At 40.9% G+C, this 25732-nt stretch overlaps 1 protein-coding gene across 9 annotated transcripts in view; it reads left to right on the forward strand.

Annotated features, from left to right (window-relative positions):
- ABLIM1 (actin binding LIM protein 1) overlaps positions 1–25732 on the forward strand; it is a 283821-nt gene that overhangs the window by 63506 nt on the left and 194583 nt on the right. For 4 of the 9 annotated variants that reach the window (XM_077877532.1, XM_077877521.1, XM_077877523.1 and 1 more), the window contains exon 1: positions 16390–16550. The exons of 2 other annotated variants lie outside the window; for them this stretch is intronic. In XM_077877532.1, coding sequence (XP_077733658.1) covers positions 16487–16550 — 64 coding nt within the window. In that variant the 5' untranslated portion in view covers positions 16390–16486. Of the gene's footprint in view, positions 1–16389; positions 16551–25732 lie in introns of those variants that run through there. 3 more of the 9 variants (XM_077877529.1, XM_077877531.1, XM_077877528.1) reach the window with 1 other exon arrangement.

The following is a 25732-nucleotide window of genomic DNA, read 5'->3' on the forward strand; positions in this document are numbered from 1 at the left end:
CTTTTTGATTACTAGTAATAAAGACTTCCCTCACAAACAGTGTGGTATTTAGAGAAAAAGCTTGAAAATAGAACACTGAAATTTTTTGCTTGCCATTCAAAAAGGAAGAATGCAAAGAACAGAAATCAGCCAGTTGAAATTTTAAAGCTAAAAAATATTAGAAGCCTAAATATCTGATCATGAATTGCTGTGACATGCAGTTAAAATTCAGTGTACATCCTTTACTCTGCATATGTTTCAAGATTTCAGTCATAAACATGACCAAATAGTATAATGAACCTCATAGATCCATCATTCGGTTTCAACAGTCATTAATACTCTGCCATCCTTGCTTTATCTAAACTTCTGTTCCTTCTAGTGTTTTTTAAAGGTGCAATTGATGGACATTGAAATGTACAAATCTTGGCTACATGATTTTTTTTAAGATTTTATTTTTTATTCATGAGAGACACAGAGAGAGAGAGAGAGGCAGAGACACAGGCAGAGAGAGGAGCAGGCTCGCTGCAGGGAGCTCGATGTGGGACTCGATCACCGGACTAGGGATCACGCCCTGAGCTGAAGGCAGATGTTCAACTGCTGAGCCACCCAGACGTCCCTTGGCTACACAACTTTTACAGATGGATACATCCCTGTAACCCATACTTGTATCACAATATTGAACAGTTCTGTATCCCCCAGATAGTCCCTGTGTTCCTTGTCAGTGAAGTCTGTAACCCCCAGACAACCACGGTTCTAATTAGCTTTGCCTGTTTTAGGATTTCACATAAATGGATTCATATATTACATACTCTTTTGTGTAGGGTTCAGGGTAAGGTCTGCATGGTTCATCAATGTTCCTACATATAGAGATAGTTCATTCCCTTTTTATTGCTGAGTAGTATTCCACTGTAAAGCTATACCACAATTTGTTTATCCATATACTTTTGTTTTTTTATATTCTTTTCCGACATGTAACTGTCTTTATTAAGTAAGAAACTTCAAAAAAATCCTCACATAAAGCCTTGTAAATTAGTGAATTGTTTACTCATAGTTTCTTCTTTTTTTTAATAATAAATTTATTTTTTATTGGTGTTCAATTTGCCATCATACAGAATAACACCCAGTGCTCATCCCGTCAAGTACCCCCCCTCAGTGCCCGTCACCCATTCACCCCCACCCCACACCCTCCTCCCCTTCCACCACCCCTAGTTCATTTCCCAGAGTTAGAAGTCTTCATGTTCTGTCTCCCTTTCTGACATTTCCCACCCATTTCTTCTCCCTTCCCTTAGATTCCCTTTCACTATTATTTATATTCCCCAAATGAATGAGAACATATAATGTTTGTCCTTCTCCGATTGACTCATTTCACTCAGCATAATACCCTACAGTTCCATCCACGTTGAAGCAAATGGTGGGTATTTGTCATTTCTAATGGCTGAGGAATATTCCATTGTATACATAAACCACATCTTCTGTATCCATTCATCTTTCGATGGACACCGAGGCTCCTAACACAGTTTGGCTATTGTGGACATTGCTGCTAGAAACATCGGGGTGCAGGTGTCCCGGCGTTTCATTGCATCTGTATCTTTGGGGTAAATCCCCAACAGTGCAATTGCTGGGTCGTAGGGCAGGTCTATTTTTAACTCTTTGAGGAACCTCCCCAGTTTTCCAGAGTGGCTGCAGCAGTTCACATTCCCAACAGTGTAAGAGGGTTCCCTTTTCTCCGCATCCTCTCCAACATTTGTGGTTTCCTGCCTTGTTAATTTTCCCCATTCTCACTGGTGTGAGGGGGCATCTCATTGTGGTTTTGATTTGTATTTCCCTGATGGCAAGTGATGCAGAGCATTTTCTCATGTGCATGTTGGCCATGTCTATGTCTTCCTCTGTGAGATTTCTGTTCATGTCTTTTGCCCATGTCATGATTGGATTGTTTGTTTCTTTGGTGTTGAGCTTAAGAAGTTCTTTATAGATCTTGGAAACTAGCCCTTTATCTGATATGTCATTTGCAAATATCTTCTCCCATTCTGTAGCTTGTCTTTTAGTTTTGTTGACTGTACCCTTTGCTGTGCAAAAGCTTCTTATCTTGATGAAGTCCCAGTAGTTCATTTTTGCTTTTGTTTCTTTTGCCTTTGTGGATATATCTTGCAAGAAGTTACTGTGGCCGAGTTCAGAAAGGGTGTTGCCTGTGTTCTCCTCTAGGATTTTGATGGAATCTTGTCTCACATTTAGATCTTTCATCCATTTTGAGTTTATCTTTGTGTATGGTGCAAGAGAGTGGTCTAGTTTCATTCTTCTGCATGTTATCCATATACTTTTAATGGAGATTTGACTTGTTTATAATTTTTTTGCTAATATGAATAAAGCTGCTATGAACATTCTCAAAAAATTCTTTTTGTGGTTTGTATTTTCATTTCTTTTAGGTAACGATCCAGATGTGGAATTGCTGGGTCAAAGGATAGGTGTACATTTAATGTTATAAGAAAATTCCAAACCTTTTTTTCAAGATTATCTCATCATGTTATATTCTCACTAGCAATGTATAAGAGTTCTCGTTGCTTTACATCCTCACTTAACACTTAGTATTTTCATTTGGTATAGTAGCATCATATTGTGATTTCAATTTGTATGTCCTTGGTGGCTAATTAGCCCATTATTTGGGAACTTTTTCATGTGCTTAGTGGTCATTTGCTTGTCTATCTTTTGAAGTGCTGGTTCGGCTCTTTCTAATTATGTTGTTTGTATTATTGCATTGTAGGATTTTTTTTAATGTATTCTGAGTAGAAGTTCTTTGTCCACTTTTTGCTTTACAAAATTTTTTCCCAGTAGCCTGATGTTTGCCTCTTTCTTTTCCTTTTTTTTTTTTTTAAAGATTTTATTTATTTATTTGAGAAAGAGTGGGAGCAAGAGAGTGCGCTAGAGCAGGGAGGAGGGGCAAAGGGGGAGGAAGAAGCAGGTAATCCACTGAGCTAAGCAAGGGGCTGGATTCAGGCGGACCCCAGGGTCCCGGGATCATGATCTGTGCCAAAGGCAGATGCTTAACTGACTGGGCCACTCAGGCGCCCTGCTCTTTCTTTTCTTAGTAGTGTCTTTATCAGCTTTTATGGTTTGTGTTTTTTGTATCTTATCTGATAAATCTTTGCTAACCCCAGGTTACAAAGGTATTCTATGTTTTCTTCTAAAAGTTCTACGCATTTAGATTTTAAGTTTACACATATGATCCATGTCAGAATAATTTTTGTGTAGACTGCCGTGAGGTGGGGATTGAGGCTCATTTTTTCTCCCACATGTATATCCAGTTGTTTTAACATCATTTATTGAAAAGATTCCTTTCCTCATTTAGTTGCATTGCGGCCTTTGTAAAAAGTCAATTGAACATATAATATGCAATGAAATAATTGCTTATACATTTAGAAATGTACTAGGGTGTCACTTATATATGGAATAAAAAAAAATAATAAAATTCATTGAAACAATGTATTGGTAGTTCCCCAGAGGTGGGAGAAATAGGAAGAGACTGGTAAAAGGGCACAAATTTTCAGTTATAAGATAAATAAGTTCTGAGAATTTAAAGTATAATGAGGTGACTGTAGTTGGTAATACTGTATTGTATAATTGAAATTTGGTTAGAGAGTAAATCTCAAGTGTTCTCACTGAAACAGAAAAGATAACTATGTGATGTATGAATTAACTGAGGATGGGAATCTTTTGTACACCAAATCATCACATTGTACACTTTAAAAGCCTTACAATTTTATTTGTCAATGATATCTCAATAAATCTGGAAAAAGGAAAGAAGTAGATTAGCTTGGTAGAATTAAGAATATAATCAATTAAATAACTTTTCTGCTTGATTCTGTCTTGGAACTGGACAGCACTTTGCAACACTTTAATATGATATCACCACTGTATTGACACTGATTGAGCCAAGACACAGAGCAGTTCCACCACCCAAAAGATCCCTATGTTTGCTCTTTTATAACAGATAAAACTGTCTTTGAAAAGTTTATTTTTTTCTTTTGGTTTCTTTTCTTTTTCTTTTATTTTTTTTCTTTTTTCTGTAATTCTAAATAATATTCTGAGTATTACTTGTACTTTTTTCAACACTGTTAACTACCTTTGACACTCATGTCCAGAGTTTCATTAGTTTTAAATCTATGATTGGTTGTCTTTTAAGCTCTAAATGATATACTGTTTTTCATCTGACTTTAAATATGACTCTCCATGATGCCTTCTCATTGCTCTTGGCTGTACATCACTTTCACATGGTCAAGGTTAAAATATTTGAAATCTTCTAATTTTTATGCTTTTATATTTACTATAAGCTGATTTTTAGCTCTGAAAACCAGCAGAAAGCATTTATAATATTGAAAATATGTAAACATTCTTAACTGCAGAAGTGATACGTGATTGCATCTAGAGGGAAGGAATTAGGATTTTGTGCAACGAAGTCTGTTTTACTCTAAGGGAATGTTCTGGCGTTTATCAAAGCATCATCACCAAAATGCCCTTTTCCAAAATCTTTTTCTTTTCTCAAAATTATGTTATTTTTTAGTTTGCTTCACATTTGGACCGTGATTTTCTTATACAAATTTTTAAGTTATATAAAGCTTCTAATTTTTTTCCTAAGCAAAATGTATGTATCAATAGCATCACCAAGATCTTCCATCCTCTTAATCATACTAACTTGTTGAATGAAATATATTTTCTTGAAGATGTTTTCTTGGAACCTTCTGACCATGTTCTAATTTGGACTCACTGGATTCTAGATCTGTGGCGTAACTGCCATTATGGGATTCTCTACCCTACCACCACCCCCCGCATTTGATTCTTAAACTAATTCTAAATTTTTTTGGAGTCAGTAACTTTATGTTTGAGGATTAATTTTTCCTTCTCTTTTTAATTTTTTTTCATTTAATTAGACTCCACACCCAGTGTGGAGCCCAGCGTGGGGCTCGAACTCACAACTCTGAGATCAAGACCTGAGCTGAGATCAAGAGTAGGAGGCTTAAGTGACTGAGCCACCCAGATGCCCCTAATTTTTCCTTCTGTATGAGTTAATCTTCAAGTAACTTTTTTTCAGTAGGGTGCATGAGAGGTAAATCGAATCCTTGTATGTCTGAAAAATGCCTTATTTTGCCCACATACTTGATGGGCCTGGTATAGATATCCAGATTCAAAGCTGTGTTTTCCTTAAAACTCAAAAGGCTTTGTTTTACTATCTTCTGACATCCCAAGGGTCTGCCAAGTCTGGTGGTGGATAGAATTCTTTTCCTTTCTTGGGAGCCTGATTTGGTCTCTGATAGATACTCTTGATCTCTTTGTAGATCTTCTCTGTATTTTCAGAGTTTTGAAATTCCACCAGGACACGTCTTGCTGTTTGTCTTTTGTCTCCTTCTTATTTGGCACCTGGCTTGGCCGTTCCATATAAAGATCAGTTTCTTAACATATGGAGAACTTTCTGTTATTATTTACTCCCTTCTACTTTGTTCTCTCTTGTTGAGACTCCTATTAAGATGGATGTTAGACATCCTCCACCTCTCTTAATTCTTCTTTCATATTTTCAATGTCTTTTATATTTTACTCTACCTTGTTGGAGATCTTGACATTTTTTCTAGCCTGTTGAATTTCTTTTATTTTCATAATGATTTTTATTTATTTATTTTAAGTAGGCTCCATCCCCAGCATGGAGCCTAATGGGGATGGGGGCTTGAACTCATGACCCTGAGATCAAGGCCTGAGTTGACATCAAGAGTTGGACGTTTAATTGATTGAGCCACCCAGGCACCCCTAATAATAATTTTTAATTTCCCAAAACTCTATTTTTCTCAGGCTCCTTTAATTTTTTTTGCCATTTTTATTTCATGGGTACAGTGTGTTCTCAGATACCTTAAAGGATATGAATTGAACTTGAGCTTGTGTTTAGGGCCTCTTCTGTTGCATGAGTTACATGTTTTCTCTAGAATCCTATGTTTCTATTTTCATCTTGGTCCCACTTTGTGCTGGTTGTTTTCTGGAAATATCTTGTAATTCTTAGTTGTTTCTTCATCTATGTAAATGAACTAAAAAGGAGATTTCTATTTGGGGGATTGATTTTTTCTTTTGTTTCCTTGCTGGTGTTAATTTTCCACTATAGTAGTGTTGGTCTGCATGTATAAGAGGTCTCTAAAGCATAATCTTTAATATATTTAATATATTTATCCAAAATAATTTTTACCTTTTAGCACTTACACCACCCAAAATGGCAAAATAAACTTTTAAAAGCCTCAGGGAAATTATAGAACTTTATATTAATATGACTAGGTTTGGGGAAGCAAGTTTAAACATTGATGATGTAAAGAATAGCCGAATTACTAAAATTGAAATTTATGGCAGTCTAAATTAGAGGTTTATTAGATTGAATGATACATGTGGGTTTTCTCTTTCATCGTTTAAGTGCCACTTTCATGTTCATCTTGCACTATTCCTATGATGACATCATGGTTTAGGCGTCCACGAACGCATAATGTCCATAATGCCAATCGTTGTTAGAAGCCATCTGTACAACACTGTGTGAAGCCAGAACCTCCTGCCACACTTGCACTGTGTTGGGTTTCCTCCCTCCTACTTGCTGACGTTTGCTGGTGCTGCCTCTCAGGCTGAGTGGGCCAGCCTGGGGCTGCTCTTGCCTCCTGGCTGTCCTACCATAGCAAACAGCTGTCTGGGAGGCCAGGGCCAGCTCCCCAGGACTCATCCATCCCACACTCAGGAGCATTTACTACAGGGCACGAGAGGCCTTAAGGGCTGCCAGATTCCAGCATTTCATTCCAGTTCATACTTTTTAGCAACTGCTCATCTCTAACTCAGACTATTTTATAAGTGGCACTTAGATTTTTCAAAAACCCACCTCTGAGTGACCTTACATAAGCACATGACAAGTGGGGGTGGGGAAGAAGAGAGGCTATGTTGATAAAAAGGGAGGCCGAGAATTATTTGTCTCTGACAGCATAGACCAGAAAAGCTAAGGTCTGATCTGGAATCCTGTTCTTTTCCTTCCTCCTCCAGGTTGCTGTGAGTCGAGGGCCTGAAAGATTCAGATTCTTAGAAACTCTTGTTCTTACTGAAGCAGGACTGGATGAGTTGGCCTCAGCCTAGCACTAGGACTTGGTGATGATGGATGACAAGATCCAGTTAGCGTGCGTTATAAGCTGAATTGTGTCCTCCCAGAATTCACATGTTGAAGCCCCTATCTCCCAGTCCCTCAGAATGTGACTGTTTTTGGAAATTAGGCCTTTAATTTAGAGAGATAATTAAGTTAACATGGGGTCATTAGGGTGGGCCCTAATCTCATGTGACTGGTGTCCTTACAAGAAGCACACAAAGGAAGATATTTGGACACAGAGGAAGAGGTAGCAGACACATGTACGCACAGAGGGACGACCATATGAGGACAGAGTGAGAAGGTGGGCATTTGCTAGCCAAGGAGAGACGCCTCTGGAGCCAAACCCAGTGGACACCTTGATCTTGGACTTCCGGCCTCCAGAACTGAGAGAAGATACATTTCTGTTGCTTAAGTATCCCCATTTGTGGTATTTTGTTGTGACAGCCCTCACAAACTAATAGAGTCCAAAGTCAGCAAATTCTGTTTTTTTCCCTGCTGCCCTCAGGGATGAGGATGGAAGGCATTCTCTGGGGCCTGGGCAAGCAGCCCCGACCTCTTGATCCTAAAACCTGCATCTTTGACTTTACGATGATGGTGCTATCAAGGAAAGATTGTGACTAATCTTGCTGAACTCTTTGGTATCAAACATGGATAGAGATGTAGCGAGGGAAGTCAGAGAGACTGTCACTGGGGGAATTTCCCAGGTGTGCGAGGATGATTGTGTGGGACGTTAGCTGTGATATGCTGATGAGGACCAGTTGCCACAAGTGATGGCAATAAAAATCTGGATGTTCTAGTTTGCCAAAGAATCTGACACACCAGTCAGCTCTTGACCACTGAGATAAAAATGTGAAGTCCCTTGATTTGGTTGTGCAAAACTTCATGAATGGAAAATGTCTTTTTCACTTTATATGGGGTTTTCCTCCCCATCTCTTCCTTGCTGTTGCATTATCATTGGCATTTCTTTGGTGGGGGTTCTGAGGGAGAGAGAGAAAACCTCAAGCAGGCTCTACACCCAGTGCAGAGCCCAACACAGGCTCGATCTCATGACCCTGAGATCACGACATGAGCCAAAACCAAGAGTCGGATGCTTAACTGACTGAGCCACCCAGGCACCCCTATCTCTGGCATTTCTGGCAGCAGAATTCTTTAATTTGAAAAACTTGAACCCTAACAGCCTGACTTCTGACCTGAGTCTTAGGTGGTTGATTCTATACAGTTTTTTCACCCTGTGGACTCAGTTTTCCTTACATACAAAGGGAGATAATCACTGCTCCCCATTCCACAGAGATATGACTTGGATGTCATAGGCATATACTTTATAGTAAGAGCTGACTTCAGAAAGGCCCTTTTGCATTAAGAAAGTGATGTTGCCTCCCTGAGCTCAGTTCCCTCCTCTGTAAGATGGGGAGAGTAACCCCTACTTGAAAGGGTTTTGCGAGTACATGAGAACATCTGGAAAGCTCGTTGCACTAATCTGCAATAATCCTCGCATACTTTAAGAGCTCAATGAATGTGAGCCATTGGCGGATGATCATGATGATGACGCTTTCAAATCATTGACATTACTAACAAGAGGTGACTTTGTGGCTTTGGATGCCCTCCTGAACTATTATTCTGTCCCATAAAAGGAGCATCCACCTTAAGACTCAGGTTAGTGAAACGATGTAACATGAGGGCTGCTGCTGGAAAGGGCAGTAGAATTTAGGATAACGTGTGGAGATGTAACTGTAGAATGAGGTCTTACTCCTTTCATTTACAAACAGGGAAATCTCGGTATATGCCATAAAGCAGCCTTCTCCAGCTTTTATGGGCTGGGAAATTGCCTGGAGACCTTGTTTAAAGGCAGATTCTGATTTGGTTGGTGAGAGCTGGGGTGGGCCCAGAGGCTCTGCAGTTCTAACAAATTCCCGGCGATGGCGATACTATTGCTCCAGGGGGCTTGGAGCAGCATGACCCTAGATTAGACAGTGAGGCTGACAAGGATCCCAACTTGTAAATTCCACTATTATTAACCAATGGTTATTTTCTATTGATTTACATTAAACTTCAGAACAATTTCGTTTTGTTCTCATTTTTTTTAAAAATTTCTTTTAAGATTTTATTTATTTATTTGAGAGAGAAAGAGAAATCATGAGCAGGGATGGAGAGGGGCAGATGGAGAGGGAGAGAGAGAAGCAGACTCCCTGCTGAGCAGGGAGCTTGACATAGGGTTTGATCCTAAGACCCTGAGATCTTGACCTGAGCCAAGGGCAGATGCCCAACCAACAGAGCCACCCTGCCACCCCTCATTTCTCATTTTAAATTGCTGGGGCTCTTGCTACTTTCTGGCCCCTGGTCTTTGTCTAGTACTTAATTTTTTTTTTAATAAGAAGAATAACTATGATAACTAGTATTTATATAGAGGTTACTATGTACCAGGAACTATTTCCTTAAATTCTCACAACACCCCAAAAAGTAGGCGCTATAATTATCCCTATTTTACACGCGAGAAAACCGAGACACATATAGATAAAATAACTTGCTCAGACCACTCACCTGGTGGATGGCAACCAGAATCATCTTAGGAGTTTATTTAAAGGAACCTCATGTCGAGCAGCCCGGGTGGCTCAGCGGTTTAGCGCCACCTTCAGCCCAGGCCTGATCCTGGAGACCCAGGATCGAGTCCCACGTCAGTCTCCCTGCATGGAGCCTGCTTCTCCCTCTGCCTGTGTCTCTGCCCACCCCCCCCCCTCGTCTCTCATGAATAAATAAAAATCTTAAAAAATAAGTAAATAAAGGAACCTCATGTCAACCAGAGCCCCCAGGGATAGCTGGAATAGTTCACTTTAATTTACTAGTTTTTGTTCCTCCCACTTTGGTTTCATCATGTTTTACAAAATGAAGCACCCATCCTCCTGGAACCAGCGACTGTGGTGTTTGTCCGGAATGCAATCCCAGACTAACCGCAGAGCCTTGGAATTGTGGAAGGCGTGGGACAAGACCCCACACCGTAAGCTTGGCTGTGGTTTGCTAAGTAACAAAACTTTGAGAATGACGATCACAGCAAGCAGGACATACCTTGCTCCCATCCTAATTTGAGTGTAAACTCAACTTTTATCAACCAAATATTATTTTCTATTAATTTACATAAAACTTCAGAAGGTTTCATTTTTCACCTCCCATCAGCAGGACTCTTGCTCCTGTCCTGCACCTATCTAGTACTCTAGAAAAAGCTAAAATCAGAATAAGGATAAAGATAAGGATAAGAACAAGAACAAGACCACCACCACAACTGCAAGCCTGTGCCGCAGGGCTGTGGGCAGTTCTAGTAGGACTTGCAGCAGGTAGACCTGAGGGTGTTCATGGACAAGGACTAGGACCTGTTTATTGGGGGCTGTGGACTTGGCAGTTTGGGGAAAGTGCTTGCACTGGAGCATGCTACTCAGAACCCCTGGCTGGTGTAACCCTGCCTTGACTGCACATTCACCTGGCTTTCCTTTCCTTTTCCTTTCTAAAATGAAAATATTGGACAGGATGGGCATTTTTTCAAAGAGTATGTTTTGTTTTTAGCTATGGAACCCTTTCTTCAAATAAAGGCTCATCTGGAAGCTTAGAAAATGAAGTAGATGAGCCACAGTTTCTTTGGTGGAAGTTGGGGTGGAACCCAGAATCAACCCTTCACCCCCAACCCCTCACCAATCCCTGAAAGCCTGATTATTCTGTATATGAGCTCCAAAACATCCAGACTAGATGATCTAAAGACACACACCACTACCTCCAGCTTCCATACTCCCTGTCTGTGTGCTCAAAGGAATGTGCATATCTAAAGGCTTCTGTTTGCAAGAGGTGTTTGACTGCTAAAGGCAACTTTGTCCTTGACCCTAGAGGTTGTTTTTTAGGAAGCTTAAAAACATTTAGCAAAACATCCTCAGGGTTGACTTATTTTGAAAGGCTTAATGCATATTGTTTTTGTCGCATCATTAAAATCCCTTAAACTAGACTTATTCTCTTGAATTTTGAAGAGTAGGAAGATTTTTGTTTTGATTTTTGATTAGATTCATAAAATTGTGATACACATAGTTACAAACTAGTCCAGCTCCCTTTGGATCATCAAATGAAAGTTGAAAGCAGGCAGAGACAAACCATTAAGATTTTCAAAAGTCATTGAGAACATCTTTGGAATAATGAGTTTGCATGTGACCAAGAGTAAATGGTTGCTTGCAGTAGAGACTAAATATGATTGTTTTATGGTCAGCAAACTGTTAACTAGGCAGGGTCATACAGAATGTTAAATTTAAAGTCCCCCAAAGTGAGCTGGGAGGTTGAATCAGAGTCAGTGGTTTGAGGGAACATTCTCATCCTCATTGAAATGTGCCATATTTTCTTTTCCCACTAACTCTGAATGCAGCTCCCAAAAAAGTTGTGGACCAGCTTGGGAGTGGTACCCACAGCAAAAGGTATAGGTGACCTAGAACGATGTAGTAACATTGCCAGGGCAGGTATGTATCTTCTGGATGTTAATTCTGTTTCCTACCCTCCAAAAACCAAAATTCCATACAAAATGCAGCCCTCTGTGTATAATACAGTCAAATATCCTCCATCATTCTCTAGGGGTGAAGCTAGGAGTGGAATACTTTGCAGTTGCCACAGTCATCTATCACTGTAAGCCAAACGGTAATTAATGTAGAAATTATAAAAATTCAGACTCTAGTAAGTCATTATGATTTAACCTAACATTTGATCCTCTTACAATGAAAGTGAGGTAGGACCTCCGCATTCTGCAGTAATTTTCTTCCTTGTAGACCTTATCCTCACCACTTTTTCAAAAGCATGGAAAGATTGGAATCCCCCAGTCCCTACAGCTTATTTGTGTCAAATGAGTCACTGAAGAGAAATGCCTGTTATTTTTGCAGGGAATACAGAATGCCTTTAATCCCCTGTAGTCCAGCTAAGGCAGGTGAGAGCAAAAGTCTAGGCAGATGAGTGGATAAGGGGGCGAGGAGCTAATAAGTCCACTGTCGTCAACTCCTTAGTTATGGTGGTGGTGGGGAGGGTGATGGAGGTGGTTTCTGATGGCAACCACTAAGTACATTGTTTCTGCTTCTTCCCCCTTTGCAGTAACTTTTTTTTTTTTTTTTAAAGATTTTATTCATTTATTCATGAGAAATAGACAGAGAGGCAGAGACACAGGCAGAGGGAGAAGCAGGCTCCATGCAGGGAGCTAGACGTGGGACTCAATCCTGGGGGGATCGAGGATCATGCCCTGGGCTGAAGGCGGCGCTAAACCGCTGAGCTACCCAGGCTGCCCTCTTTGCAGTAACCCATGCACTGCTAAACTCATGCTTTGCATCAACTCATCATAATTTCAGATGTGGAGATGGCTTTGGCATTTTCTCTGATATAATCATTCTCCCTGAGCTGTTTTAATGTCTTGAGGAAGTTTCAGCATCTTGGGTATGGCCTCCGATCCTGATTGCTTGGGCCCAAGCCACAGCTGTATCTCTCGCAGGGGGTGTGACCTTGGACAATTTCTTGCACTTCTCTCTACTTCAGTTGCTTCATCTTTAAGGTGGAGATCATGATGGTGCTTGCCTCAGAGGGTTATAAGAAATCATTGAGGGGATCTTTGTTCAATGCCTGTAGAGAGAGAGTTCTCAGTAAATGTGAGCTATGAATAGTGATGAGGCTATTCTATTTGCAGTTTACGAAGCGGACAGACATGACCATATGTAAGAAGCATTGATATTAACTTAGTAAAGTCCATAAAATTTCATTTCTGGTCATAAAAATAATCACATGGGATCCACCTGGAAAGCATAAGCAGAACGTAGGTCCGATAGCACAGAGATACTTGTGCACTATAAAGACCCTTTCCAGATTCAGCCACCATCAAGAGTGCTTTGTGTTTAAGAGGTTGGTGAACTACAAGTTCATTCAGTTCTTAAAGTTGATCCTTCCAATGGAGTCACAGAGCTGAGCTTGGACTGGTGCCAACCATCTGGGCTTATAAGGGAGTATCATTGGATCACAAGTTCAAGGGGAATGACAAATGAGTTCTTGATTTTTTTTCCTGTACCTTTCTAGTTAGGGTCTAGAAGGGTCTTCTTCCTTATTGAATATGACCTTTTAAGAAATGTAGTTTTCATCTTTCCCAAGGGAATCATTTTTCTTATGGAATTCAGTTTGCTTTAGGTTTCTTTCTCTTCTGCTGAGTTTGAAAGGTGAGGCCAGGGCCCCGTGCATGTTTTGTTATTGACCTCTGCTATTTTTCTCTCAGCTCTGTCATAAATCTCATGATCCTCGTCTCCTAGGCCAGCTCTTTTAACATGATCTGTTGTAAGACGTGCTGTTTGCCGAAGAACATGCAGCATCTCTGTTACCAGGGTGTGGTAGCATCACTGGGGCCCATACCTTCCGCGCACACAGAGCCAGGCACCGTGGCCCCTCAAAACTCCCCCACAGCAGAACCAAACGTTGCCAGGCGGAGTTGACCTGCTTCTGCATTCTGTGCAGCCTTGGGCAGGTTCCTAAATTCCTCTGGCTTTAAGGTTTTTCATCTCTGACGCTATGAGGTGAATGATCTCAAAAATCCCATCTCGCGATCTCCTTCCCCTAAGCAGAGTTTTCCAAACTCTGTTCTGTGCTAAGTTATTATTTGTGCTGGGGTTAGGGTTCTCTGGCCAAATACATTTAGGAGATGCTTCTTATCTTTTACCTCGTCTCTTACAGAGTTACATGGCATCCATGCATATGGATGAGAAGTCTCTGAGAAGTCCATGGTTAAGAAACCTAACAACGCTTAATCAAGCATTTCTCAAATATAGGTACCCAGGCAAATTAAAACGTTTTTATTCATTAATTTTGCTGACTGATGATTGCTTTCCTGGGAAGAGTTCCGAGGGGTTTTGAGGGAGAGGCTCATGCTCCAGGTTCCTAGATGATTGAGTTATGTAAGGCAAAGTACGCACAGCAGTAGCTCTGATTTTTCTTTCTTTTCGAAAGAAAAAGAGCATGCACATGAGAGGTGATAGAAAGAGCAGAGAGAAACAGGGGGAGAGAGAATCTTAAGCAGTTTCCATGTCCTGTGCAAAGCTGACTTGGGGCTGGATCTCACAACCCTGAGATCATGACCTGAGCTGAAATCAGGAGTTGGATACTTAACCAGCTGAGCCACCCAGGCGTCCCAGTATCGCTGATCTTTAAATGACTTTGCAGAAGTACCATTGCCATGTCATTAGAATATGGTTATACATTTTAAACAATTTTTGAGCAATTGGTTTGCGAAGTCTAATAAATCACCAAAGTATTTGTACTTCAACTAACAGAAGTCAAATCTGGCGGGGGAGGGGGAGTGCGGAGGGCGGGTCATGGTTTGGAAGGAGCTACATTATTGGCTAACTGTTCACAAAGTCAAAGTTTCAATATTGGCTTGCCCTTCCACCTCCACAGTGCTGCCTTATGAAAGACAAGGAACCCATGCAAGTTACTCTTCATTAGAGTCCTGGGTTAGCTCCAGGAAATAGTGGCAGCATGACATGTGGTTTCTTCCTCCCCCTTTCACATAAAATCCAGTAGGAATCATAATCTGAGATTTCAAGGGAGTAGGAAAAAACTGGCTTCCATTACATTTGAAATGATGCTAATGGGAATTTTTAAAAAAAATGCAGTTGTGAAAGATTTCTGTTCTATCATTTGGTAAGACTTCCGAGCCACTAACCAAAAAACATGAAAGCATGAAATCACTGTCATGAGAATGTTAGGCATTAGGCATAATCAGAAGATTTCAATCAATGTGACTGGCATCTTGGCAGCAGCTGACATAAGACAGCTCTGCAGATGCCAAGCATTTTATCAACGAGTAGTCCAGTTGTGCTCCATTGTCTGGCGCCTGGTGCTTCGGCCAAGTCAGGAGGACGTTATCGGAGGCACGAAGTTCCAGGCAGTGGCCTGGACTAGGAGGCCGGCGGATGGGGTAATCCAGGCCTATGGCTATCCCCAGAGCCAATCCAAAACAAAATAAGCCATCTAGACGAGGAAGAGAGTAAGCTGGGGACGTACAATTAATCGAACTTGATATTGAAACAATGTGATTGTGTGGTCTTTCCTTCCAGTGGGCAGATTATGGGCTTTATATTAAATTAATATCTTAGAATGGCTGCTCGTGCTTGTGTCTTTATTACAGGAATTTAATGATTTACCCTCACACTTAAAACAATTATGGCAGTTTCCTTCCACCTCTTCAGCCAGTAAATGTATCTGAGGCTGGGGATATTTGTCCTAAGTGTCTTTTCCCATTTAAACTCTATCTTCATAGTGTTTCCAGTTTGTAAAAGCCCTGGTGTTCAAAAATAACCAGGAGAAACGCTGGACTGTGGGTGGCGGGTAATCCAACCCAGCATCAGGGCATTCCTGACTAAAGGGAAAAAAATGCCTCTTTCCTGAGCCTTTCCGGATGAGGTCATTGTTTTCAGACAGCCTGTACCTAATATAAACGGACTCAAAGTCCACAGCTTGCCTCAGACCAATGTTTTGTCAGGGAAGAACGTCCAAAGCCACGAGGAATAGGCTGATAGTAAAAGGAACCTCTTCAAGTTATAGTATTTTTGTTAAATCCTTGTATTAAAAAAAGTAGTAAGAGCCCATCTGGTGAGGCGATAACTCATTAAGTGAAAAAAGAAGGCAGAAGGCTTGGGAAGATCAATCTTCTTCCTTCTTCCTCCTCCTCCTCCTCCTCCTCCTCCTCCTCCTCCTCCTCCTCCTCCTTCTTCTTCTTCTTCTTCTAATTCTTCTTCTTCTTCTTCCTCCTCCTCCTCCTCCTCCTCCTCCTCCCTCCTTCTCCTCCTCCTCCTCCTCCTCCTCTTCCTTCTTCTTCTTCTTCTTCTTCTCCTCCTCCTCCTCCTCCTCCTCCTCCTCCTCCTTCTTCTTCTTCTTCTTCTTCTTCGCCACATGTGTTTGAGTTATTGTGAAATGACAGTGACCAAACTCTGGATTCTGGATTGTGCAGAGTGGAGGAAAATCCGAGGAACATTCTGGGCATGTTTTAATGCCGGCTTCTCAGAAAGGATGGTTTTCTGCAGGTGCAATATTGGAACTGAAGTGTTCTTGAGAGTGGTCTTCAGAATTGATAGGAGATAGAGTGGGGAGCAGAGGCGGGTCTGTACGTGAGGAAGGAGCTAGAATCATGCAGGAAACTTCTCGTTCTTCCTGCGCTGGCTGCGGCACACCCTCTGGGTGGCACACCCCTCTCTGGAGTCCAGCTCAGCCCACGAACTCCTGGGAGGAGAGCCAGGGCCCAAGCCTTTCCTTTGAGGAGTGGATGCAGTCCTCCCGTGTGGCCAGGCACCTCGCGAAGAAAATCTGAAATCTTAGCTCTAAGATTTGTGCATGTTGATGACCTGGGGAGAGACTGAGTTCATGGAGCCTCATCACGTGGTTGAAGACACCCAAGGTTGGTTTGTTCATTTTTGTAAACGTGGCATGTGCATTGCCTGGGGCAGACCATGTCTTTAAAGATGGGGAGAGGGCAAGGGCATTTCCATTGGCTAGAACGGTTTTATGCTTATTACAGTATGTTAACACTCTATTTATACACATAACATATTTTTGTATAAAAATGTCTATCTTCTATAGCAACATATTTAAAGATATTATTAATATAATGGGGTCTTAAAATCGATATGAGTTTTGTAGCGGGAATCCAGCAAAATTAAATTGAATTAAATTTAGACTGTTGGAGTACTTTAAAAAAGAGTCTTCGGTGACTGTGAGTGAACCCCATGATCCCATTTCTGCTCCTGTGCTCTCTTTCTTCTATACCCCACTTCCGTGACCATACTTCTGTGTTAACATAGCTTTGAGATGACTTTTTTCCTTCTCATGTTGTCCTTTTGTGCTCCTGCACAGGGCATGTAGGCGCTTTGAGTTTGGATGCCGTCCCTAGAATGCTTCCCCTAGAGTTGGGTTTTGTGGGAGTTTGTTTCCTGGGGAGACTGGCTTCAGGAGTGACCCAGCTTCTCGGGCTCAGCATCCCCAGGGACTAGCAGACAACACCCCAACTTCAGAGGCGGCCCAGCACAGTGTTGCGGGCCACCCCACTGAAACCAGCAGCCTGTGTCGATTCATGCTGCCTCTTTTGATACCGGATCCCTTAAGATAAGAGATTGTAACTTATTTCGGTTTCAGGAGAACAGGCTAGTGGATAATTCCACGTAAGGTGGACAAGCTCTCTACCCTCCCACCTTCACTTCTGAGAGCTCTGCTCGTCTCAATTTACTGGGACCTCCAGAGGCCTTGGGTTTGCCTTCCTTCCCACCGGGGAGCCTGGCCGTGTTGCACTTCACATGTACACACTTGTTGGGAGGTACAGAGGAACTGCAGGTTGGCACACTCTATAACTGATGAATAATTCATGGTGGCTTCTTGTGCCATTAAACTTTCTCCTGCAAATGAACATGATTTTGAAAGACAGCGCTGATTTAAAACTCTAGTAATGTTTCGTATTCTTTATTGAACTGCCTCATATATTTTACTGGGGAGACAAAAGTTGGCAAACATAAGAATAATAAAATGTAAAGCTAATAGGGACCCTGTATGGGCAGTACGCCCATTCTATTGAAGCTTGTTCCTCCTTATTCTTTCTGAAGTGTGACATCCTCTGATGTTATAAAAGGCCTCCAGATGCTTGAATAATCTCTGGGCTCTCCTCGAAGATAGAATCTGAATTTTAATGATAATGTGTGTATTAATTTTATTAAGGTATTACTAGTATTTAGAATTGGAAACTACGATTCGATGGCTTTTCCTAAGTGAAAGGGATAAAATTAGACTATCTCAAGATGTCTGCATGTCTCTACTTGAATAAACTTGAAGCCCTCTGTTTTCCCTGCACTGTAAAAAGAGAGGATTTTAGTTTTGATTTCCAGGAAAGATAGGGCAGGTTTTTGAAAATCTTACATGATAGAGAGATTATAAGTAAACAGAGTAAGCCGTATATCTGATTATATTTTTTGAGGTCAAACTAGGGGAAAAAAAAGAAACTCTTCCAAAAACATTTCATTTATTTTTCCCGTTTTTTGACTACTCTTTCTTTCCACTCCATGGCATATTTTTTAAGGGCTTTGGAGTCTTTCCACTTGCTGCCAGCTGGAATTTACAGAAAGTGTATCTCTAGAACACTCAACAGTTGACTTGAATCTCGGTCATAATTAAATTGGAAGACTGGCAGATTATTCTGAGACTCAAAAACAGGCACACCTTATGTTTGGAACATAAGGACTTTCATTACTCTGCATTGTTTTAAAAGTATCCTCCATTCGGAAAATTGACAATATATTCCAATTACCTATTTTTTTAAATAGAAGAATATTCTGAATGGATATATAATGAACAAGCGTGACCACTCTTAAATTTTGTCTCTTATTCCTGAAGGTGGATCCGTGGTGCTTTACAGCTTAAAGCTTTCTCTACTCGCCCTTCCCTCTTTAATGAGTACATCATTCTGTCCTTTCTTGCCTGGCACACCTTGAAGGCATTAGCTAGTTAGATGACTGTTGATTTACTACCTTGTACGCTAAACGATATGCTTAGAGCTAGTGTTTGCATACAATTAATAGTAATTTGGGCATACAAGACACCCAGCCTTCTCTTTTATATTAAAATCTAACTGTTGGGGTGCCTGGCTGGCTCCGGTGGTGGAGCATGCGATTCTTGATCTCAGGATTGTGGGTTCAAGCCCCACCTTGGGTGTGGGGATTACTTAGAAATAAAACCTTTTAAAAAATCTGATTGTTGACTTGCACTTCTCTGTCATAACACATATTTTAAAAGTTGGAGTGATAGGATATCAATTCAGAATACTGGGATTAAGTTTGCAAGAATTCTGTCTAAGTGCCCTTCCTTTCCAAAAAAAGGGGGAGAAAATGCAACGTGCTTATGAGAACTCCTTTTAGATTTCATCTGAGAGAATGGAATGCTGGACAGGTTTTTCTGCTTTAAGAGGCAGTCACAGCTGCCACTGCAAAAGAGCTCTGCCAAGGTCAGTGACCAGTGGGTCAACTAGAGCATGACATTGCCAGGGACATGCCCAAGCAGTGGGAGCAGGCTGCCAGAGCACTGGCTATTGGGTTTTCATAGGACAGTCAACAATAGAATGAATTTTAAGAGCACCTGTCCCAGTCACCCCTCCCCTGCAGTAGATGCTTGCAGGCTCCCTAGCTTTCTGACTGCACCACAGTACCATGACTACCCTTGAAGACCACTATCATGAAGATCTTAATGGAACAGAAACTCCTTGAGCCTGGTGGTACTCTTTTTTATGATAATTTTCATGGGAATCATACTTCACGCTGACACGTGAATTGAAGTGGTAAAGAGCTAAAAGGTGAACTGGAACACACAGTGCCCTTAGAAAAAGGGTCACCGCAATAGGGGAGTGGTATTCTTTTGTGGAAAGCACATCTCTTGACTATTTTTAAATGATTTCAATGCTCTGTTTTCCCTATATTTCCCTATATAAGGTGTTGTTGGCTATGTGAACCCTTACGTGCAGGCACAGATTCATGAATTTGATTAGCCATTTTACTTCTGAGGCTCTTGGCCTCACCCATGTTTTTATTTTACTTTTTTTTTTTTTTAAGTTTAAAGGAACTCTCACTGTAATAGTCTGTCTCTCTAATTGGTAGCTTCCTCAGGGAGGGTCTGCTGATGTGTCATAGAGCCCTCCCTGGACTTGGCATTAAAGCAGCTCATTAATGTTCTGTTTGTTATCGTTAATTTACTAAGCATCTTTCAGCAGGTGGCAGGTACTGTGCTAGGTACTGTGCAGAGTAAGTCTGTCATTTAATATCTATAATCTTGGAAGGATCACTGGCATTATGTGCCAAAGATGAGCTGAGCAATTCAACTACATGACAAATTAATAAGCACCTGAACGGGGTGAAGAATGCAAGGATAGGAATATAAGATGTTAGAGGAGGTAGTCACCTCAGGAGATTAGGACGCTGGCTAGAGAAGGCTGAAGTGCTCCTTGGAATAGAGATGAGCCCAGTGGATTCAAGGGTCACAATCTGACCACAAATCACTTCTCACTGTGGCTCTAGCATGGAGGAAGTTGCCTCTTGTTCTCAAGAACCATCTCTGCTGCCACTTACTGCCAGAGCCATAAGGGATTGGGGATTTATTTTCCCCTTGCTAAAATGGTATTCTTTGGTGAATTTCAAAGTAATTTTTTCTAATGTTAACCTATAATTTCAGACTTGCAGAAGGAAAGCAGCTTCCCTCTGGATACAGAGCTCTAGAGGCAGAAAGATTTGGTTCCCATCATGGCTTTGATATCTACTAGCTGTGTAACCTTGAGCAAATGTCATAATTTCTCCAAGCCTGTTTCCACATCTATAAAATGGAGGTAATAGTACTACCTGCTTTATAAGATCATATTAAATGAGTATGTTTATGTTTAAAAACTCACAACACACTGCCTTACATTTAACAATGAATGATTTATATAATTATTGGTTATGGTTCCACCTGAGAGATGTAGATGCTTCCAAATTATTTAGTTTGTTGAACACTGCCTTAGAATCCAAGACCTTGATTCTAGTTTGGTTATTTTATTTTTTTAATTTTTGTGTGTGTATTTTTATTTTATTTTTAATTATACAAATCATATGAGAATAAGCTCTCACTGTAAACATTTCAAATAGTATATGAAAGGCAAAAGCTTCCCTTGGCCACCATCCAAACCTAGGGGGTAACTACTATTATCAGTTTTATTTATTCATTTTATTTTCATCAAAGTAATTCATGTCCCTCATTCTACAAACAAAAGAGTGTCTTCTCCCATGAAAGGGAGACAAAGCAAGAAAGTCAAGGATTCTAAACTTTCTCTTGCCTGACTCCCTAAGATGACACATTTTCTCCCTGTTCCTAAGTGTGGCTCTTTGTTTATCTATCTCATCGTTTCTTCCGACACATGACACATTACGGTTTTGGAAAGTTTGAGTTGCCACATTGAACCTTTGTGTTTAGATGTTATCCATAGTCAAGAGTATAGAAGAGTTAAATCCTGACCTTCCTTTGTAGAAAATCAATAGGTAATGTCTACCATGAAAAAAAAATCAAGAGATGGCCATATAAGCATCTTCTATAGGGATATGGAATTAAGGATGAGAATAAATAGCTAAAGAAAATTGAAAGAGATTGCTTCCTCTCTCTTATCCCATTTCCACATCCAGGGAAGGGGACCTCCCACCTTGGCACAGCACCTCAGATCCTCTTCAGCGGGCATCTGTGAGGATTTGTCTGCAGGCACAGAGAAGATGAGGAGGGGAATGGAGGTGTAATTCCTTCCCATAAACACTGTCAGGCCTATTCAGTCTTATCCTACATGCCTGCCTTCAGCAGTACATACCTGGTGCCCCCACTACCAGACCTTTCCTGGTTTGCCCCTAATAGACACCTCTCCCTCCAGCTTAACTTACAGCCTCCCCATTCTTGGCATATAGCATTCATTCACTTTCTAGCTTATAAACTGTGTCCACATCTCTTATCTGCAGTTATTCCTCTCTCGTTCTTTTTGGGGTTTTGTGAAGATGCAGAGATCAAAGTACTATGTTTAGGGGCACCTGGGTGCCTCGGTTGGTTAAGCGTCTGCCTTCGGCTCAGGTCATGATCGCACGGTCCTGAGATCGAGCCTTGCATCAGGCTCCCGGCTCAGTGGGGAGTCTGCTACTCCCTCTCCCTCTGCCTGCCACTCTGCCTCTCTCTCTCTCTCTCTCTCAAATGAATGAATAAAATCATTAAAAAAAAAAAAAAAAAAAAAACCCGAACAAAGTACTATGTTTAACCAGAAGCTTGAAGTCTGTATAGATTTTGGCACTCCATTACTGACTCAAACTCTAATTATCCCACATTTCTCCTTTTCCTACAACAGAATTATAATTTCATTGATAATAGAAATGATAATTTTTATATCTTTCAGATCTCAGTAATGAGCACATGGTAGATGCCCACTAAATCATATCGATTAGCTATTTATCTTTTGTTCTTTGGCTGGCAAGAGACATGTATGTGTACTATTTGAGAATATAGTCACATAAAAACTACATCCCTAAAAAAATGCCAACTTTTTCATTTTTGCCTTGGAGATTCCAAGGAAATGTTAAGTATTAGCAGTAAGTATTTTCAGGCAGGGTAAACTTTTACCACTTACCTATGGCTGCTTTATAATCATTCCAATTCAGAAATTTCAAGCAACGATCGTTTATTATGTTTCATGAGTCTGCCTGTCGAGGGGCAGGTGCTGTCTGTGGCATTAGTGGGCAGCTTGCAGACTTACATGTTTGGAGGTAGCTCTGCTCCGTGCGTCTTTCTCCCTCCTCTTGGAACCAGCAGTTTGTCCCAGCCATGTCCTCACCCCAGTGAAAGAGAAGGACAAGAGAGCAAGCAGAAACATGCATGATCTCTCGAGGCCTAAGTTCAGAACCGGTGCACCAACATGTCCTCCTTACTCTTCAGGCCCGGACAAGTCCCGTGGTCAAACCCAGTCTCAAAGTGAGCGGATATTGGAAAGTGACATGGCAAAGGACTTGGCTGCAAGGAGGCGTAAATTAGGGTCACTAATACAGTCTGTCATATCTGCTATACTGTAGCAGTAGGTTTGGTACCAATGGACCCTTATTGACACCGAAGTAAAAGTCAATGCCCCAGTTAACCTGACAGAACTTTTATTTTTGATTTTTTAAAAGATTTTATTTATTTATTCATGAGAGACACACACACAGAGAGGCAGAGACACAGGCAGAGGGAGAAGCAGGCTCCATGCAGGGAGCCCGATGCAGGATTTGATCCCAGGCCTCCAGGATCATGACCTGAGCCAAAGGCAGACGCTTGACCGCTGAGCCACCAAGGTGCCCCTTATTTTTTACTTTTAAGACAAGAAAGTGACTTTTTAGCCCTCAGGGACCTTCCTAACCATACTTGAGGAAATGATCTACAGATGAAGCCAATGAATAAGATATTGGTGGAGCAAAAAGCTAAGAAAGAGAGGTTTGAACACTTTGTGTGACTAGCCTAAAGCCAACTCTTTGTCAACAAGATAGTAACTATTTTAGCCTTTGTCAGCCAAGTGGCCTTTCTTGCAACTAGCCCCCTGTGAGTGTAACACAGCAGCCGTGGGTAATGCATAAATGAACGGATAGGACGCTGTTCCAGTAAAACTTTGCAAAAACAGATGGCAGGCATTAGCGTATAGACCACTAACCTAGAATATTGAAGGAAATAAGGAAGACTTTGCTAGAGGAGGTTTTTTGAAAAAAGGAACAACTATCTTGAAGGCAGTAATAAGACATGTTTTAGAGAAGTCAGTAAAACCTGTATGGTCATTTAATTGGTAAACTTTCCCACAGGTTAATGTGGTTCAGTGAAAACTCTACACTCTTCGATGGTATTATTCAACACAGATCATTTCTGCCTCTAAAAGCCTGTTTGAAACCATGCTTACTAAGAACGTTAGTGTTTTTGTTTAGCTGGAGAACGAGGAGGGGAAAAGTCTGGGAAAAAAGTAAAAGAAATACCTAATTAAAATGATTTGATTTTATGCCACTTTAAAAATTTTATTTGACCAATGTGACCTAGATTTGTATGAGGGAGCTAAGGGGATTAATAAGGGATGATTTATGTTTAACTGTGAAGAATATGCAGGATTCGAATGAGCATTTTTCCACCTCAATTGTATTTCACTTAGAATTCATTAACAATCTTCCTGTTTTTCCCCATATTTGAAGATAGAAAAAAGCTCAGAATACTGTTGGGAAGTCAAGGGGTTTTGTTTTTGTTTTTTTCCCCCAAATCTTCACTACCTGTTTATTCATTTACACTCAGTCTGTCAGTGGCCTGTACTTGGAGAGATTACTGCTCATTAAATCCAGACACAGAAGTTTGGAGTGTGGCTTTTGGAAAGGTGGGAAGGAATACCTCTTGGATAAGAGCCTCACTCCTATTAAATTAAAGCTCCATATTTTCCTTGAGTGTTTGTTTTTTGGTTTTTCTCTCCTTGCAGAAGATGTCAAAATATACATGGAAGACAGGGTCTGGAAGTTGTGGTTCGATCTCACTCATTTCACGATTATTTTTTGAGCTCTGCTTCATGCCAGTCACTGTTGTAGGATGTGGAGTTAGCATAGTGGAGAAGTTGATCCCTCCCTTCATGGCTCACATGAACCCATATAGGCTGTAGACAAGTGGACCACAGCATCTCAACGTGCTGGGAATCCCAGGGGGGAAGGAACCAGTCTCCTTCAAAAGTGAGGGGGATTTTTCCCAAGGTAAATAAACTCCCTCCTGATTTTACATACCTATGATTAAAAAAAAAAAAAAAAAGCTGTGCCTTAAAAGGATTTAGAATTCTCCATTCCTAGTCATTACACCTGAGGTTGGTGATAAAATTAAAAGAAATCCTGAGGAAGTTTTAAGAACACAATAATTTGACATCCCCTGAGTTTCTTGGAAAAGCACCATTTTCCCAGGTAACATAATCATGTAGGTCCACTCTCACTGTTACTGATTATTATCTTACAGTTTTATGTAAGATACATTTATAGATATGTTTTACTTCTTTCCTTAGAAAGTTCTCTTTCCTCTAGGTCAGTTACTTTCCTAGTGTTATGCATTAAATTGTCCCCTGCAAAACATGTTGAGTCCTAACCCCAGTGTGTGTGAATATGAACCTATTTGGCTCTAGGGTGTTTGCAGATGATCAAGATAAGGCAAGGTCATTAGGGTGGACTCTAATTCAGGATGACTGATGTCCTTATAAAAATGGGTAATTTGGACACAGAGACGGTCACAGAGGTAAAATGATGTGAAGACTCAGGGAAAACACAGCCATCTACCAGCCAAGGAACACCTGAGGCCACCAGGAGCCAGGGGCGGGTTGGGGGTTGGAGTACTGATTCAGGGTATAGATTCTCCCTCTCAGCTCTCAGTAGGAACTAACCCTGCTGACACCTGGCTCTCAGACTTTTAGACTCCAGAACTGTGAGACAATACATTTCTGTCATTTAAGCCAATCAATTTGTGCTACTTTGTTTAGGCAGCCCCAGGAAGCAAAAACATTTACCCAATGCATAGAGTCATTGTGAGTATTACAGAGCTAATGTATGTAAATAAATGTGCACAATAGTGGCTGTCACACAGTATTATTTTATTACAGTGTGGGTTTCAGCATGGGTGGTACCAATATGAGGCCTCTTTTTTCAATAAATTTTAAAAAGCAACCCTAGTGATTATATCTTTAATGAAAACAAAAATGGATTTAAATAAGTAATTTTTGAATAACTATTATAGACCAGAGTGGCTAGGTAATTAGAGATACAATAGATGTGGTCCCTGCTTGCATGGTGTCCTTTGCAGGCTTTTGGCAAAACAGACTTTATCCTGATAACTGCATAATTATCAGTTATGGTACTATGAGAAAATATGTAGCATAATAGGAGAATTTAATTTAGATCAGCGCACCCTGGTAGGCCTCACAGAGGAGGTAACATTTAAGCTGGGGCCTAACGATGAATATGGTTCCCAGTTGTGGGAACCATACAGATTTCCTGGTAGAGGGAAGAGCATCTCTGATGTGGG

This window comes from Canis aureus, chromosome 29 (assembly GCF_053574225.1).
Source record: "Canis aureus isolate CA01 chromosome 29, VMU_Caureus_v.1.0, whole genome shotgun sequence".
Lineage (NCBI taxonomy): Eukaryota > Metazoa > Chordata > Mammalia > Carnivora > Canidae > Canis > Canis aureus.